An 18,900-nucleotide genomic window follows, 5' to 3' on the forward strand; every position below is an offset into this window, starting at 1 on the left:
CAAATCGTTACGATTTGCATGTGTTGTCTACATCAATATTCTGGCAGATTTTAATCAAATCTCGTTTGAAAATAACAACAAAAGAACCACATAAGGATGTCTGTTACGCTCGTCAATGCAGAAAATGTCAATAGACAAACTATTGTCAAAAATCTCGCCGTCATAGTTCAATATAGGAATGCAAAACTTCATATTTATATGTGTTAAAACGTAACATTTTGATGTTACAAATGCCTGTTGAGCCAGATTCCCGGGAAAACGAGCTTTCGGAACAATAAGTAAGGAGATGTTCCGAAAGACTAGTAGTTAAAATAACAGAAATCAAACAATTACCGGATTTTCCGCCGACTCATTTCATGAATATTTTAAAACCCCTACATTTATTTTCGTAGAAGATAGATAAAGACGATTTTGAAAAGCAAAATGACTCGCCTTTCCATTTTTTGGTTTTAATTAATGCTAGAAAGTCTAAGTTACCTTTAATTTCATCTTTTAAGTCTATTTTGATAAGTTAATTTTAGTTCAATGTATAATTACCCTCTCAGAATTTGTTGATCTTGATCATTTTAGAATTACTTATTACTTAATAATTTTATAATTACTTACCAATGCAGTAAAACATATCTTAATGGACACATGGTTATAAGGACATGTCTATAATTAGGACAGTTCGGGAAACGAGATGAATTGATGATACTATTATTTGAATATTTTATAATTCCAAATCAATCGGGATAGAGTACAAGATGACTAGATCATAATAGTATCTAATTTTTTCATAATTCCGGATCACCTGGGTAGGATTCCGGATCAATGGGATAGGATTCGGGGTCAATGGCATAGGATTCCGGATCACTGGGTTAGGATCCAGGAACAATGGGATAGGGTACTAGATGACTTGATTATATTTATATTTAACTATTTTATAATTTCGGATCAAGTAGATAGGATTCTGGATCAACGGAAAAGGGTTCTGGATCAATGGGATAGGATTATGGATGAATCAGATTGGATTCCGGATCAATGGAATAGGATTCCAAATCACTGGAGTAGGATCGAAGATCACTGGGGTAGGAGTCCTGATCAATGGAATAGGATTTTGGATCAACGGGATAGTATTCCGGATCAATGGGATAGGATTCTGGATCATCGGGATAGGATTCTGGATCAATAAAAAAGGATTCCGGATCAATGGGATTAAATTATGGATCACTGGGGTAGGATCCTGGATTGATGGGATAGGGTAATAAATCATTAGATCGTATTTTTATCTAACTATTTCATAATTCCGGATCAACGGGAAAGGATTCTGGATCAATGGAATAGGATTCCGGATCATTGTGATAAAATTCCGGATCAATTGGATAGGATTCCTGATCAAACGAATAGGATTCTGGATCACTGGGGTAGGACCCTGCCCCAGTGATCCGGAATTATAAAATAGATAGATAATAGTATAATCTAGTCATCTAGTACCCAACCCATCGATCCGGGATCCTATCCCAGTGAGTCGGAATTATAAAATAGTTAGACAATAGTATTATCCATTCATAAAGCTTCCTATCCCATTGATCCAGGATCCTACTCCAGTGATCCGGAATTAAAAAGTAGTCTGATAATAATATAATCTAGTTATCTAGTACCCTATCCCATTGATCCGGGACCCTAGCTAACCCAGTGATCCGGAATTATAAAATAGTATGATAACAGTATAATCTAGTCATCTGGTACCCTACCCTATTGATCCAGAATACTAGCCCAACATACGATCAAACATGAAGCAATTGTTTGTTTTATAAGAAAAGGATGCTCCCGATTTGAAAAAAAAGTTCAAGACAAACAATCTAAATATAGAGCATACATATAAGGCACGAGTAGAACAAATGAAGTATAATTACAACATTTGATGGAATAGATACTTGCTGAATTATTTCAGAAATAACTTGATTTTTAAATTAAAAGGAAAACAGTTTAAACTTTAATGGTTTTTCAACCTAACAAGCCTGATGCATTTGAGATAACCAAGAAACAATACACAAAACAAAACATAACATGCAGTATAGGATCTGAAACATAACCTTGAAGTTTGAAAATCTGATAACATGCCTGATCCTGATTTTTGCTGGGCAATTTTTTATAAATTTTTTTGTTGGCTGAATAAAGGATCTCTTTCTGACAAAGCTGTGGACTTTCTGTAAAAATATTGTAAAGAAACTATTTTAGTAAAATTTGTATAAGTGTCATAGTCTATAGTTACTTAGCTGTCAATCTTGTTTAGGACACTATAATGCCTTAACCAATCTAAGAAAATAATATATCATATATAACATAGACTTTATTTTTACTTTACATAGAGATTAACTATTCAAACAAGATAAAAAAAAATGTACATTGTATCATTAATCTTTTTTAATGTCATATATCCTGGTACATTAGTGGTTGATTGGTGCGAGAGGTACCCGGATACCCAGTGAAAACACAAACGGCCAGATATCTAGTGACTGATCAAATTACCTTTCTCAATCCCAGGTCTTGTTTTTGAGAGGAGAAACGAGTACACCATTACTGCACTACCTGACCCCCGGAACCACTTTTAATTATCTATAGTTTAACATGAATCTGTACTCTTTATCAGGATATACCACACCTTGTCAATTAACCATCATTTCTGGTGTCATTTGTTTGATCATTATTTCTTTGTGGATTTAAGAATTATGATGGTTGTACAAATTAAAGTAATATTACATGTATATATATAAAGACTGGCATTCATGAATATACTGTCATAAATTATTTTATGATAACCATCCATTGATGATTTATAACACTATTGGCCCTTAAGTATATATCAGCAAAAAATAAAACACATAAAACCTACATTTCCTTTTGTTGATTTTCTTTCTGTCTCTTTTCTTTTCTACCTTTTTCTTTGTCCTTTCCTTGATGGCATGCAAGGATTTTTTCTCCCCACATCAACAAATGGAACTCCATTATATTTAATGTGGGTAAGAATGTCATCTTGCGAATCTTCATATTGGATCTGAGATTTGGAATCTATATTGAAAAACATAAAAAATAAAAATCATGAAAAATAACTTTGATACATCTTCAAATCTCCTAATTTACATTTCTATTTTTATTTTATTTTTAAATGGGATATTTTGAACTTTAAAAATAATATTTCAAATCATGATAGACCATGTAAAAAAGATTTACAGTATTGCAGTATCCTTCAGTTGTTTCAATCAATTTGAAGGTATCTTCCTTTGAAAAGTATATTACATATTGCTTATAAAATTTAAATTTAATTTATTCATATTATATCATAGAAGTCCCATTCAAATGTAAACTTGAAATGAGTCATATCATTAGTACATGTATGTAGCTTTAGCTATACTTATCACTACAAGTCTGACATTTTAGATTCTTAATATGTAAACAAAATAGTACCTTGAGTGTGTAAGTGTAATATAAACATCAATGATGCAGGATTGGGGTGGAAGGGAGGGGAGCAGCACATGACATGTATTAGTTTATCCCCCAGGGCCTATTTCAAGGACAAAGCATATTTATATAAAAATAAATATTTATGTCTGCAGTATCATGAATATGTTTTTAAATTACTTAAGGCTAAGTTGTTAAGACAATAAACTGTATTGATACACTTATGACTAAGGTGCTACAGAACGTGACATACTGGTCACAGCATGTGGTGCTTCCTCTCTGTCTGGCTGATCAATACAATACTAACCTAGCACACTGATCAGCTGTGGACCAGGATACCAGCATATGTGTGCCCAATTTGATCAGCCTATAGTGCATTGATCCCCAAATTACAAAATGTAAAGACAAAATATTCAAACAATTATTCAAAGTTTCAGACATCTGATCAAAATCAATAACAAATGTTAAAACTTTAAAATGGGTTAATTTATAAAAAATGTATCCTGCATATGATGTACACTATACATGTGATATACTACAAGCTGTGAATGACCAAATACAACATAGATGTTCAGAACGAAATTAAATTTCCTATTATTGTGATTTGGTTTTAAAATAAATTATATGTAAATCAAATGAGCACACACCATTTCAAACACAACATATTTAACATACATGAATTTGATTTTGGCATGTACTGTTTACCGAAATGAATAATTATAAACAAAATAGATTAATTAAGGATTCACAAATAGCTATACAGTAGATCTAAGCACATACTAATTTTACTACATTAACAGATTAAGTAAGATGGCAGCTGCTTACATACGAGTCTGTGTAAACTATTGGAGTTCGTTTCATATGTACATTTACACAGATCTATATAAACATAATGGTAAATAAAAACAAACCAAAAACACCCGTCCTATGAAAATTCCTACATTTTTTGAGCATTAATTTTTAACATTGATCAGTTTATAGTTTATCGGTAGATCTCAACCTGATCATGGTGACTCTTACAGATACAGATCATGATGGGCGAAGCTTACTTTAGTGTAAGCCTACTGATAATAAATATTATAAAATAATGTAGATTTACTTACTTATCGGTTAATTTTCTTCGTCGCCTAATTCCTTTTCCTTCTTCAGAGCAACAAACATGAAATTGTTATTTAATTCAAACTCTCTGATTGCATTATTCAGCTGAATCAGAGACTTGAACATGGTCACGGAACTGCCAAACCTATTGCTACGTATGTCTTCCTCCGACTCAAAATTTAACGCGTCAACTTCGCATATACAGAAGAGTTCCAATAACTTTCGCGGGAATCTGGCTTAACGGGATAGGTTCTAGCCCCCACCCGTGAATAATGGTAAAATAATATGCCCAGTGCTGCACATCAGAGAAATTTCCAATCAAGAGTGGTTTTTTTCTTAATTGGGTAAACCCAAGTCGGGAGTTTTGCACCATTTGTTTTTTTTTTACATCCCGAGAGTAGAATTTCCCTATCTTACAACCCTTGGCATAAAAAGGTATTTTTCTCTCTTTCCGACAACCACAATTGGTCTTGAAGTCACATAAAGCACCCCAATTTCCGTATCACTGATCGGAATGTTTCCGGTTTCGTGACGTCAAATCGTTTTTTGTTCCATTAAGCATTTCACTTTCCCTAGACATTTCTGTCATTTACGCACAGGAATCAGAGCATTATCACAGACAAATCTTACACGACCTTCTGATGAAGATATACTCACGTTTACTACACGTGTCACACACACACACACACACACACACACCCAGCCTGGCAGACATCCGGATGCAGAGCAGTTTCCTGTCACATGACTACATGCAGCATCCTTACAACGACATTGTTTCGTACAGTAAGCACCAAAATGTCCTGATTTGCATTCTGATTAAATAAATGTCGATGTGTTACATGTGTATCTTATTAACAATGTTTCGTCTTAAAACCAATAAGATATTTGCTATCGTCAATAAACAAGACTACTTTTCAATTAGAAATGTTTTATCTTAAGAAAAAGATGTCATTATTGAATGAAGGTCTCAATGGTAACTATTTAAACATATATTAATCAATTGATCGGGAAGTCTCAGTGCAAATGTTTTGGTTATTAGTAAATCTGTCACAACAGCCCGCAATTCTCATTCACGTAGTACCTATTAAGATATGTTTGTAAAATATATCATGACCCACTTAGAGGTCTGAATGTTACTTGTTTATTATATTAAAGTTTTGCTGGTGTTGTATATTGATTCTATGGTAATTCTTACTTGTACTGCACGAGTTACCAACGTATCCATCACTACAACCATCTGATGACAAACAGGTTCCATTGAAGCGGCTACATCCGGGCGTGTTACAATGACACGTGAGGAGACAGTCTTCTCCAAACATGTTTGTGGGACATTCTGTAGGTAAGCATTTTATAACTATTAATTGTGTGCACGCTGTAAACAAAATGACAAATAGCGAAAAGATATGAATAAATATATATTAAGGACGACATGCAATGTTAATCTGGTGAAGTTTATAACAATACGTAAAAGTAATTATTTGATAAATCAGTACTTACGTGTTGAGCATGACGTTCCAATCCACCCAGATATACATCCAGGTATTGCACATGTCCCATCGGCGTGGTTACAATCAACTGTTTTGCATCTACATTGTGATGTGCACTTATTTCCAAAATAGGGAGCAACACATGCTATAGAAAAATTAAAAAAAAGTAAATAGCATTTAAAATTTTAATAACTGCGATTTTATTCAGTTGAACTCATGAAATTCAGAACATCAGAACCCAGTATTTACATTGGCTCCGGTCTCATTTAGTTATACAAAATAAATTCAGAGTTTCTGTTAAATGGACCTTATTTACCTTGGCTACAGGAATAACCATTCCAGCCATCTAAACAGCCTGCACTTGTGTCTGTACAAGTTCCATCTGCCTTATCACATCCGGGTACGGCGCAGTGACATCGATTGTTACATTCCTTACCGAACATTCCCTCGGCACAAGCTATACAGAAAAGTTATTATCAGTTAAGGATACTCATAACTTTCAGATATCGTTTATATCAACTAGTGATGTATCTTAATTAAATGCAGATCTGGGTCAGTATTCATGAAACAAATTTCATGCTCAAGTATGAATTCTGTGCTCAAGCCAACTGTCTTGTTTCTCGGTTAAATCATGCAACATTGCCAATAAGTCAATATAAACTTAAAAATTGTTTCCGGATTTAAGTTTCTGTAAAATTCTTCCATGACAAACTTTGACAAAATGATTTATCAGGGGACAAGAAATTTGGTTTTAACACATAATTTGAGCTTGAGCGGGAACACGGTTTCGTGAATAGTCGTTTTTATTAACAAACAAAAATGCGTGTGTAAACTTGTGTGTCTACATTTTGTACAACTTGTAAATAGAAACAGGCAGCTATTACTTTGCTCTTTAGGACAATTCATTTACACGTGTATGTCACGTATCAAAAGAAAGCATTTCATTTAAATGTGTCCTAAACATGTTATTTGTACAAAAAAACAAGGAAATATTTTAATGAGAAAACTGCAAAGCTCTGGGAACAGCGAAGCATTTGCCCATCTGCTTTATTTTTAGAATATAACATCATAAGCGGGAAGCACTAACAATATGCATTTTTTGCAATCCAAATATTTTGTTTAATGCCTTTTAAAATATAGATTTTCAAAGTATCTACAGCACAGTAATCGAAATCTGCAATCATTTGGGACAATTTGTTCCGCAAATACTTGTAGCAACATGTCATGACTAAATAATTAATAATTCAAAAAATACAGTTCCTCTCTTTTAAAAAGCGCCTGTTTTTATTAAACCTATTTAACCTATTTTATGCAGACTAAACAAAGATGAACTCCCCGCATTTATATTTTTAGCCTATCGTACACCCACATCAAAAAACTGGTCCAGACGCAGCAGTAAGGACATGACGATGGCGCAGCATATTCCTCTTGGTTTTCCGATTTATCTTTGTTTCCGATTGAAATATTACCACGCTATTTATGACGTAAGGCAATTGATTAACGATGTTTCCTGCATGGCAATTTTACATTTATGATAACAAAACAAACTCAAAGTGTGTTCTCTTATTTAAAACTGAAAAGATCTGATGATAATATGTTAGTGTCACTCTAGTAAGGGGGTATTTAATTCAAACGTTTCCTGGACGTCTCAGTGGAATATAAAACAAATAGATATTTTAACTGCTTTTATTTATTTAAGTTCTAGACCTGTCTCCCCGCCCCTCTGTCATGGTACGTGTTATACTAGTTTTGTGTAAGCTTACTTTAATTAGATATTTATTAAATAATGAATATTTTAACAGGACGTTTGTTTAAGCAAATAAAAACGTTTGCCATATTGAATTCCTTAACTTACGTATATTACATGACTCCCCCTTCCAGCCGGCAACACACCCGGATACGTTACAATGACCTGTTACCGAGTCACAACCGGGAGTATCACAGTTCGTTCGGATGAGCAGTTCTCGCCAAACGTTGTGATCGAACAAACTGAAAGTAATGAAATATATTAATTTCTACTGACTTATAAAAATAAGAACCCTCATTTACCTAGTATGTATGAGTTACTGTAAAATAATTGCAGAGGTGGTTCACCTGAATAATTATACAGTAAAACCCTTTCATAAAAAGCACCTGGGGGTCTTAGAGAAGGTGGAGTTAATAGCACGCTGGTCTTTATTGTGAGGTAGACAAGAACCGTAACTCTATGTAACTATTACACCCTACATATCATGTAACATCGTAATTGTAATGCACTCGTACATAATTCAGGAATTCATCGGAATATGGAAACATTTGATATATTACTCTACAGTACTGACTTGACCTTTATTTTGTTGTCGGTTTTTAAGCAACAAATAAAATATACTATTGTTCTGTACATATGTATTGATAACAAACACATGGTGAAGTTTCAAGTTCACATGGTCTTTAATATGCAGTGCATTCAGGATTTAGATCTATTTTTAATCGATAAATTTCATGAAAGATCAAACATTATGATGAAATTAATTGTAAATGATAATTGTCTTTGAATTGTATTTTCTGTGGGCAAAGGGACAAATAATTTATGATAACGATACCAAATGCCGTGACTAACCTTGATTACAACTTGTCCCATGGTAACCAGCCTGGCATCCTGGTGTGTTACATTGTCCGGCCACTCCGTTACATCCGGGCGTCTTACAATGGCATTCCTCAACACAGTTTTCTCCGAATGTAACTGATGAACAAGCTGAAATGGAGATACTTATATACATAATGTTGCTGGACTGCTACCATAATTAGAGATATTTATCTAACCGATTTAAATTATATACATACTTTTATTGTGATATGTGTGCCTGTAAAGGTTTTCTGAGTGCAGAAACGTTCACAAATTTGATTGTTCGATCTATGTCCGGCTTATTATGCATGATATAAATTTCATGTAGTATTTCTAAAACATATGAGAATGACGATTCATAACTATGATTTCCTAGTGCATAATAAAAATATCAGGGTTATTATGATTGTCCCTAGGAATCAATGAAATTCGATGCTTTAACTTTTTCTTACTATGAACCATCAAGTATGTACTTAACTTAAACTTTATATATATAGATTTTTTTTCTAACAATCTACAATTGAGTTTTATAGAATTTTCAAAAGTTTGTGTTTTGTTCCACCCCCACCCCCCAAATGCTACATACCTTGGTCACAATACTGTGGTCCAGTCCAGCCTGCATTACATTGTGTAGAATCACAAACTCCATTGTCAGGGTCACAGCCGTGTTTACAGTTGGTACAATTGAATTGACACTGGTCACCATATGTATGTGTAAAACAACCTGGCAAGTTAATTGTCAAAACTTGTTTTATATTATTCACAAACGTTATGTTAAAATATAGGCACAATTATTTTACAACTTATACTATATATATATTAATAAAAATATCAGTACTTTGAAATAATAGAAGGCTTATATTTGCGTTGCTTAGTATGCCAACTTAATGAAACAGCAGTTGATAATACAATACAAATATGAACTGCCGTACCATATACTTAACAGAACGCATTCTAAGCATGATGAATTTGATCCTAGAACGTATATACCTACATTGAATTTATCGGCGGTTTCATATTCTGCATAGAAATCATCTCTGGCGTTAAGTAACTCATCAAATTATAAATTACCATACACATCCACCTCACACACGTCCATATACGCTTCTTTTGGTGGTGTCCTTGTGATGATTATCATGACTCTCTGACCGGTTCTGTTACACGATGTGATGTTTTGAGTTAAGTTCGGGTAGCCGGCGTCCACATCCTCGTAACATTTGATACCAGACGGTATACCTGTATCGTTTGATATCCACAAGGCAAAGCCATCGGCACGATCTGTCGGCGAGAAAGATAAAGTAAAAAATGCGTAGGAACCAAGACGAACAGTCAACTGGAGTAAATTATGTACCATTGCAATAACGATTGTACTTTATTTACTATGTACACCGAAATGTAATTGAATTGTTACATTCACAACTGACAAACAGCATCTTTATTAAAATGAGATGCGATCTATATGAATGCTAATTTTGTAGTATTATACTTATGTGTGGTGTACGATGATTACAGAAGCACAGGAAGGTAATATAAATGCATTTAACTTCGAATATCATGAATGTGTTTGTGGTTAGGCTTTGTATAATAGGCTTTGTATAATGAAAGTCTTGCAAACAGACATAATTTTCATTATCTACGTAAGATGCTGGAACATCGACTCATATAATGATTCAGTAAGCTAGAAAGGATGATGTCTTTACTAGCATCGATTGCTGGGATACTAACATCGCTTTCTATTATAATAACGCCAGATATCATATTGATATATTATTCAAACTCATTAAAATACTCTCCATAGTATAGAAGTATCGGACAAGATCAAATTACTGCTCTAAAAATAGTAACGGTATAAGAACGACTCACCTGGAATTCTAAATACAATGTCGATTTTCTGTATTCTTGCCTTCCTAGGCAGGGTGCCTTGCCACCATGCTGCGCTGTTTACTGCAATGGCGGCCATACAACTACCTGTATCGAAAGGGCCGTAATATCCGTCTGTGATCTTGGCTACCGGATAGTTGACATTCCAAGGCGTTGCATTAAGTGTCAGGTTTTTCTTCAGGTTGACTAAAAGCACGAAAATGATTTGTTTTATCAATGCCTTATAAGATAAAACATGTAGCTGAATGTAATGTATCATTTCACTACATGAATTTACTTTTTACAAAAGCTTAGTAAATGTACATTGCATCTATCAAAATGATGATTCCTGTTATAATAATATATATAATTGTTACATTAAAAATACAAAACCGTTTTCCGTAGTCTGTACGTGCCATTTAGCTCAATAGTGACATCTAAACCGCTTTACAGTAATGAGATATGGGACCTTTTAGATTAATGTACTCTCTCACCATGCATCTCTTTCTAGTAACATGATACCAAGGGGAAAAATTCGTCTTCACGGTGGTTATATAGAAACATAGACATTAGTCAATCATAAAAATGTAATAAAAGTGTATTAAAACTTCGTAACGAGAATACAAATGATTTTCAGGATATTTTAATTTTGTCTTTGCCAAAAGCACAGTCTTTTTTAACTCATCATGATCTTAGCCAACACGGATGTCCTTATTTCAGGTAAAATATGTTACTTTCGTATACAATCATTAACAGTTATAAAAGGTGTATCGCTACAGTCATGTTAAACTTTCCGACTTGATCTGTTTACTTCACACACCTATCGATGTTTCTACAGACACATGTGTTCCCGCTATCAAACCACATTGAATAACTGCTATCTACATCATATTTCAAAAGTAAACCTAAACAAAGTGCCACCTTATTTTAATTGACAAATGGTTTACAATAAACACCATAAAGAAATAAACAACTGTGAACTTACTACTCATTCGAATCCCTGGAACTATACACATCAAAATTACACCCGAACACTATTGACACAGCTCCTGCACACCTGTCCATTTCTAACGATTATATGTCATTGGTAGTGGTCCGAATGTTAAACCTAACACGTATCCACGTTAGAATGATCATACCAATTAGTTGTACACTAACGCTACAACTATGCTCGTAGACCAGGAAGTAACGTATGTGCGTGATAAGTAACAGGAAGGGTAGTTTATGAGTATTATTACAGTAGCTAGACATATGCTTAAGTTTTCGTTTGATTTTAATTTTAGCCTCATCGTTGAACATTATCAGAAACAACTAATCTTTTAAAGTAATTTTAGTGTACACAGAAATACCGTCAGTCCTTCTGATACGAATAAAGCTAGTATGTCAGGCACGGTGTTGAGTGCAAAACAAATTAGACATTACCATTCATCGACTAAGGATTTCATATCAGCCATGCGATTATCAATGTAAAGAGACGAACCTTCAGTGGCCTTACCAATGATTAAACTCCAGTATTTCAATAGCTATTTTAAGCAGTTTTGATTAGTTCCAGTATTGTGTCAATATGTATAAAATTACGCAGTTAGTTTTTAACAATACCAGAACTCGGTGTCTTCCTCCATTCTTAGCTTAAAGACTATAGATGTTTAGATGTACTTTATCGATGAAGTTGTAATACAATACTGTCAATGTCTCAATAGTTAATCTGCCTTTTACCTTGAATCGACACCCTTAACATTTGATATCAATTTCTATATTTAAGATAAACAGGCGTGTAACATAAGGTTACCTAGCTCACACATACAGGTACGGTGTCATGACCGATCTGGTTTTAAATTGTCCATTGTGTTTAATAGGTCGCCCGGTTTGGGCAGTCAGGCAAGTATTCGTAATAATAAGCGTTTATCATATGGCAGTCCGGACTGTTTAAACTCCTTTCCGTCATTTGCAAAAGTACCGTTGAAAGACCACCCTATTTCATTAGTAACCATAGACATGTGCCTAGGGTGGGTGAGTGGCGTAATAGAATTTGATTAACAATTGTTGTAAAATGGATAAATTTAAAATCTTATGTCGACATTTTATATAGGAAAATATTATCTTATTTTAAAACAGTTAAAGTTAACACCAAATTATTTGAATGTTGAATGTTTCATACAGTAAGAAATGTAGCTGTATATTTTTATCTCACCAAACATTAATTTCTTGAATAATTGAATAATGGCTGACAATAAACGCGATAAATAAGTAAACAACTGTAAACTTACTACTCATTCGAATCCATGGAAATATACTCAACAAAACTATCCAAAACAATGTGGACACAGCTTCTACACCCCTGACCATCTTGAGTGATTGAATAGTATTCCGTAGTGCTCCGAAAGCATGATATAAAGCATATAGATACGTCAGAACGACCAAATTATTTGGTCGTTCGCTAACACAACTGCTACAGACGACAACCAGGAAGTAAGTTATAGGTGTACACGTAAATTCCGTCAGCAGTAACGTTAAAAATATAACACACCTTGCTTCATGTGTATTAAACTAGTAAGTTAGGCAAAGTGTGTAGTACAAAACTAAACTAGACGTTTTTATTCCATAAACTTACCCATGATTAAACTCCGGTCTTTCAATAGCTAGTGTTAGGCAGTTATAAATAGTACTAGAAGTGTGTCATGAGTGTACAACGTCATAACGCAGTTAGTTTGTAACAGTTCCAGAACTCAGTGTCTTCCTTCATCCTTAGCAAATAGACTACAGACGTGTAAATATACTATATCGATTAAGTTGTAATACAAAACTGTCAATGTCTCAATAGTTTATCTGACTTATACCTTGATCAGACATCATCAACATTTTTATATCAATTTCAATATATAAGATAAACAGGCGTATAACATGAGGTTACCTAGCTCACACATACACGTACCCACTCATGACTGATGAGGTTTTATATTGTCCATTTTGTTTAATAGGTTGCCCGGTATGGGCAGTCAGGCAAGTATTCGTAATAAGAAGCGATGATTATATGGCAGTCAGGACCATTTAAACTCCTTCCCTCATTCGACCAATTACCATTGAAAGACCAGCCTATTTCAGTAGCAAACGTATACATGTGCCGAGGACGAGTGGCGCAGTAGAATTTGTTTCACAATTATTGGAAAATAGATAAAGCCTAAAGTCTTATGTCGATATTTTATATAGGAAAATGTTATCTTAACTTAAAACAGTGAAGTTAACATCTAATTTCCAAATTATTTGGATGAGAAATAGGCCTTTTATCCCCTCAAAAATAGTTGAATGTTTCATGCAGCGGGAAATGTCAATGTATAGGTTTGTCTCACCAAGCATTTACAAACGGTATTATATTTTTACTTTCATACAAAACCATGTGGTATGTACATTCACTTAGGTCTTAACACGATGTGGTATCTACATGTACTGATGTACGCGTTTTGATGTTTAATGAACACATTGTGATGTCAACTGTACATGTTCTAATTATAATGTCTACTGTCGTCAAAAGTAATGATATCTACTGTACACGTTCGGATATCTACTGTACACGTTCTGATGTTTACTGTCCAAATTATTATGTCACCTGTACAAGTTTTGATATCTTCTGTACACATATCGACGTCTACTATATACTTTCCGATATATACTAAACACGTTCTGGTGTCTTCTGTACACATTTTAATTTTTCCACTGTACATGTTCTGATGTCTACTGTTTAACATGTTCTGGTATTTAATGTACACGTTCTGGTGTCTACTGGTTTACATGTTCTGATGTCTACTGTACACGTTCCGGTGTATACTGTTCACATTCTGATTTCTACTGTCCATGTTCTGGTGTTTACTGTACACATTCTGATATATACTATTCAGATTCCAATATCTACTATTCACATTCCGATATCTACTGTACATGTTCTGATGTCTACTGTACATGTTCTGATGTCTACTGTGCATGTTCTGATGTCTACTGTACATGTTTTGATGTCTACTAATTTGCATGTTCTGATGTCTACTGTACACGTTCTGATGTCTACACCACACGTTCTTGTGTCTACTGTACACGTTCTGGTGTCTACTGTACATGTTCTGGTGTCTACTATTTTACATGTTCTGGTTTCTACTGGACACGTTCAGGTGTCTACTATTTTACATGTTCTGGTTTCTACTGGACATGTTCCGTTATCTACTGTACACATTTTAATATTTCTATTAAAATCTGTTCTGACGTCTACTCTACACATTCTGGTGTTTAATGTATATGTTCTGGTGTCTACTGTTCACGTTCTGATGTCTACTGTACACGTTCGGGTGTATACTGTTCACATTCTAATATATACTATTCAGATTCCAATATCTACTATTCACATTCCGATATCTACTGTACATGTTCTGGTATCTACTGTACATGTTCTGATGTCTACTGTATACATTTCGATATATACTGTACACATTGCGATATATAATGTAAATGTTCTGGTATTTGCTATACACGTTCTGATGTTTACTTTACACATTGTCATTGATGTTTAATGAACACATTGGTATGTCAACTGTACATGTTCTGATATCTTCTATGCACGTTTTAATTTCTACTGTACATATTCTGATGTCTTCTGTACACATTTTGATATATACTATACACATTCTGATATCTACTGTACACGTTCTGATTTTTACTGTCCAAATTGTTTTGTCAACTGTACACATTTTGATGTCTGCTGTGCACATAACAGGTTGACTGTAAGGATGAAAAAAAAATATAATATTAATTCCTATTAAAAGAAAAACTGGATTCACAGACGTTGAATCAAGTGCCATTTGATTCGTTAGGTTGACTGTGAGTGTGCAAATCAACCACGATACGTGTATCAGTTGATATTTTTAGATTACATTCATGACTGAATTGTATGTACCGTTTTACGATATGGATATATATTTTTTAACGACGTAGTAAATGTGCAATGAATCTATCAATTCATTGACGTTTTCTGTTAGATATGTAAATATAAAAGTTAATACGTGGAAAATACATATAATAGATATACGTAGGCAATCTGTGCCATTCAACTCAATAGTGGCCACTATACGTGAATACTGTAAAAAGATATGGGACATTTTAGATCGTTCTTGATCCTTGATACCACGGGAAGATATTCGTGTTTGCAGTGGTTATATAGAAACATAGACATTGGTGTAATACAGTTGTATTCAAACTTCTAGATGGGTAAACACGATGTATTGATTTTGTCTTTACATAGTAAAGCACAGTGTTTTTATGCCGTTATTCAAAGTAAGGTGTGTAACTTTTGTATATAATCCATAATATATTGTATATCACCGGATAAAGTAGGTGTATCGCCACTATCATGTCGAATTTTCCGACTTGGTATATTTACTTCACACACCTATCGTTGTTTCTAGACATGTTTGTTTTCTCAATCAGATCACATTCATTGATTACTATCTACATATCTTTTCAAAAGAAGTTAAAACAAAAGAAAATCCACTTCGTTCTAATCGAATAATGGCTGACAATAAACTCGATAAATAAGCAAACAACTGTAAACTTCTACAACCCTGACCATCTTGATTGATTCAATAGTGTTCGGTAGTGCTCCGAAAGCATGATATAAAGCATATAGATATATCAGAACGACCAAATTATTTGGCCGCACACTAATACAACTGCTATAGACTAAGACCAGGATGTAAGGTTTAGGTGTTCACGTAAATTCCGTCAGCAGTAAAGTTAAAAATATAATATGCATTGTTTTAAACTGGTAATTTAGGCACAGTGTAGAGTACAAAACAAAACTAGACATCTTCTTACAATACTGTCAATGTCCCAATAGTTTATCTGACTTTTACCTTGATCCAACATCATCAACATTTTTATATCAATTTCAATATTTAAGATAAACAGGCGTATAACATGAGATTACCTAGATCACACATACAGGTACGTACTCACTCATGACTGATCAGGTTTTACATTGTCCATTGTGTTTCATAGGTCACCCAGTATGAGCAGTCATGCAAGTATTCGTAATAAGAAGCGATTATTATATGGCTGTCAGGACCATTTAGACTCCTTCCCTCATTCGACCAATTACCATTGAAAGACCATCCCATTTCATTAGCAACCGTATACATATGCCGAGGACGAGTGGCGCAGTAGAATTTGTTTCACAATTATTGTAAAATAGATAAAGCTTAAAGTCTTATGTCGACATTTTATATAGGAATATATTATCTTAACTTAAAACAGTGTTAGTTAACACCAATTTTCCAAATTATTTGGATGAGAAATAGGCCTTTTATCCCCTCAAAAATAGTTGAATGTTTCATGCAGCGGGAAATGTCAATGTATAGGTTTGTCTCACCAAGTATTTATAAACGGTAGTATATTTTTACTTTCATACAAAACAATGTGGTATGTACATTTACTTAGGTCTTTACACGATGTGGTATCTATAGGTACTGATGTCTAATGTACGCGTTTTGATATTTAATAAAAACACGGTGTGATGTCAAGTGTACATGTTCTGATGTCTACTGTTTAACATGTTCTGGTATTTAATGTACACGTTCTGGTGTCTACTGGTTACATGTTCTGATGTCTACTGTACACGTTCTGATGTCTACTGTACACGTTCTGGTGTATACTGTTCACATTCTGATTTCTACTGTCCATGTTCTGGTGTCTACTGTACACATTCTGATATATACTATTCAGATTCCAATATCTACTATTCACATTCCGATATCTACTGTACATGTTCTGATGTCTACTGTACATGTTCTGATGTCTACTGTAGATGTTCTGATGTCTACTGTTTTACATGTTCTGATGTCTACTGTACACGTTCTGATGTCTACTGTACACGTTCTGATGTCTACTGTACACGTTCTGGTGTCTACTGTTTACGTTCTAGTGTCTATTGTACATGTTTTGATGTCTACTGTACACGTTTTGGTGTCTACTATACACGTTCTGATATCTTCTATACACGTTCTAGTGTCTACTGTTTTACATGTTCTGATGTCTACTGTACACGTTCTGGTGTCTACTGTACATGTTCTGATGTCTATTGTACACGTTCTGGTGTCTACTATTTTACATGTTCTGGTTTCTACTGTACATGTTCCGTTGTATTCTGTACACATTTTGATATTTCTATTCACATTCCGATATCTACTTTACACGTTCTGGTGTCTACAGTACATGTTCTTATCGCTACTGTACACGTTCTGGTGTCTACTTTTTTACATGTTCTGACGTCTACTGTACACATTCTAGTATCTACTGTACACGTTCTGATATCTACTATACACGTTCTGATATCTAGTATACACGTTCTGGTGTCTACTGTTTTACATGTTCTGATGTCTACTGTACACGCTCTGGTGTCTACTGTACATGTTCCGATGTCTACTGTACACGTTCTGGTGTCTACTGTACACGTTCTGATGTCTAATGTACATGTTTCGGTGTCTACTGAAAAAAAGAAGTTTTTGCTATATGTTTGACATATCCTTTCGTTTTTAAATCATTTCTGATCACTGATATTATTGTCCTTCATTTATCAGACCCTTTATATATCTGAGACCATCACTTTTGTTAAATAATGAGATTTTAGAAATACAAGATTCGTACACATATCTTGAAATAATATTAAACTACAATGGTGTTTTTACAAAAGCCAAAAGTAAACTAACAGAGCAAGCAAAAAAAGCTGTATATGCGTTGTATATTAGGATTAGAAATATTTCCAATAATAATAATATACAGCATTTATATAGCGCCCTAAATAATTTGTAAAATTACTCTGAGGCGCTTTACAACATATGGATAATAGTAATGGTTATAATTGTGAAAACAAACAACAAGGGCTTGCAATCACTTTCATACATTTAACAAGCAATGTGCACATAATTGAACAAATAAAAGGGTGGTATTTACATGACGTCTTTGCAAAGATTCTAAAATGCAGACGTGAAGTTTTATGTCCCTCTTGAACTTGGCCAGGGTATTCGACTTCCTAATAGCAGATGGTAAGCTATTCCACAACGTAGCCGAAACCCTCCCAAAGCATCTGTTTCCGTAGGTCACAGTACGAGATTTTGGGACACACAACAAAGATTCTGACTCCGACCGCAGTGATCTTGACGGCTGATACAGGGTAACAAGTTCCTGTAGGTACTGAGGAGCTGTTCCATTCAGTGCCTTGTATGTGTATACCAGAATTTTGTACTGCGACCTGTATCGTACAGGTAACCAGTGCAACGAATAAAGCGCAGGTGTGATGTGCTCTCTCTTTCGAGTACGAGTAACTAGCCGTGCTGCAGTGTTCTGAACCCTCTGCAGACGACTAGTTAGTTT

At 34.3% G+C, this 18,900-nt stretch overlaps 2 protein-coding genes across 2 annotated transcripts in view; both read right to left on the reverse strand.

Annotated features, from left to right (window-relative positions):
- The window catches only part of LOC110462283 (protein draper-like), a gene marked incomplete at its 3' end in the record, with an annotated part of 55,468 nt that extends 46,185 nt beyond the window's left edge, over positions 1-9,283 (reverse strand). Inside the window, exons 1-6 of the mRNA XM_021516197.1 lie at positions 9,221-9,283; positions 8,612-8,763; positions 7,885-8,018; positions 6,346-6,486; positions 6,040-6,174; positions 5,738-5,875 (exon numbers count right to left, since the gene is read on the reverse strand). Of these exons, the coding sequence (XP_021371872.1) occupies positions 5,738-5,875; positions 6,040-6,174; positions 6,346-6,486; positions 7,885-8,018; positions 8,612-8,763; positions 9,221-9,283 (763 nt within the window). The remainder of the gene's footprint in view (positions 1-5,737; positions 5,876-6,039; positions 6,175-6,345; positions 6,487-7,884; positions 8,019-8,611; positions 8,764-9,220) is intronic.
- Positions 9,271-12,986, reverse strand: LOC110462292. Its single transcript, XM_021516207.1, has 4 exons — positions 12,762-12,986; positions 10,498-10,701; positions 9,629-9,912; positions 9,271-9,358 (listed from the first exon to the last, which is right to left on the reverse strand). Exons 1-3 carry the CDS (start codon positions 12,838-12,840, stop codon positions 9,695-9,697), a joined length of 501 nt encoding a protein of 166 aa, XP_021371882.1. The 5' UTR covers positions 12,841-12,986; the 3' UTR covers positions 9,271-9,358; positions 9,629-9,694.
- Between the last annotated feature and the right edge of the window lie 5,914 nt (positions 12,987-18,900).

Source organism: Mizuhopecten yessoensis, unplaced genomic scaffold (assembly GCF_002113885.1).
Source record: "Mizuhopecten yessoensis strain PY_sf001 unplaced genomic scaffold, ASM211388v2 scaffold1437, whole genome shotgun sequence".
NCBI classification, from domain to species: Eukaryota; Metazoa; Mollusca; class Bivalvia; order Pectinida; family Pectinidae; genus Mizuhopecten; species Mizuhopecten yessoensis.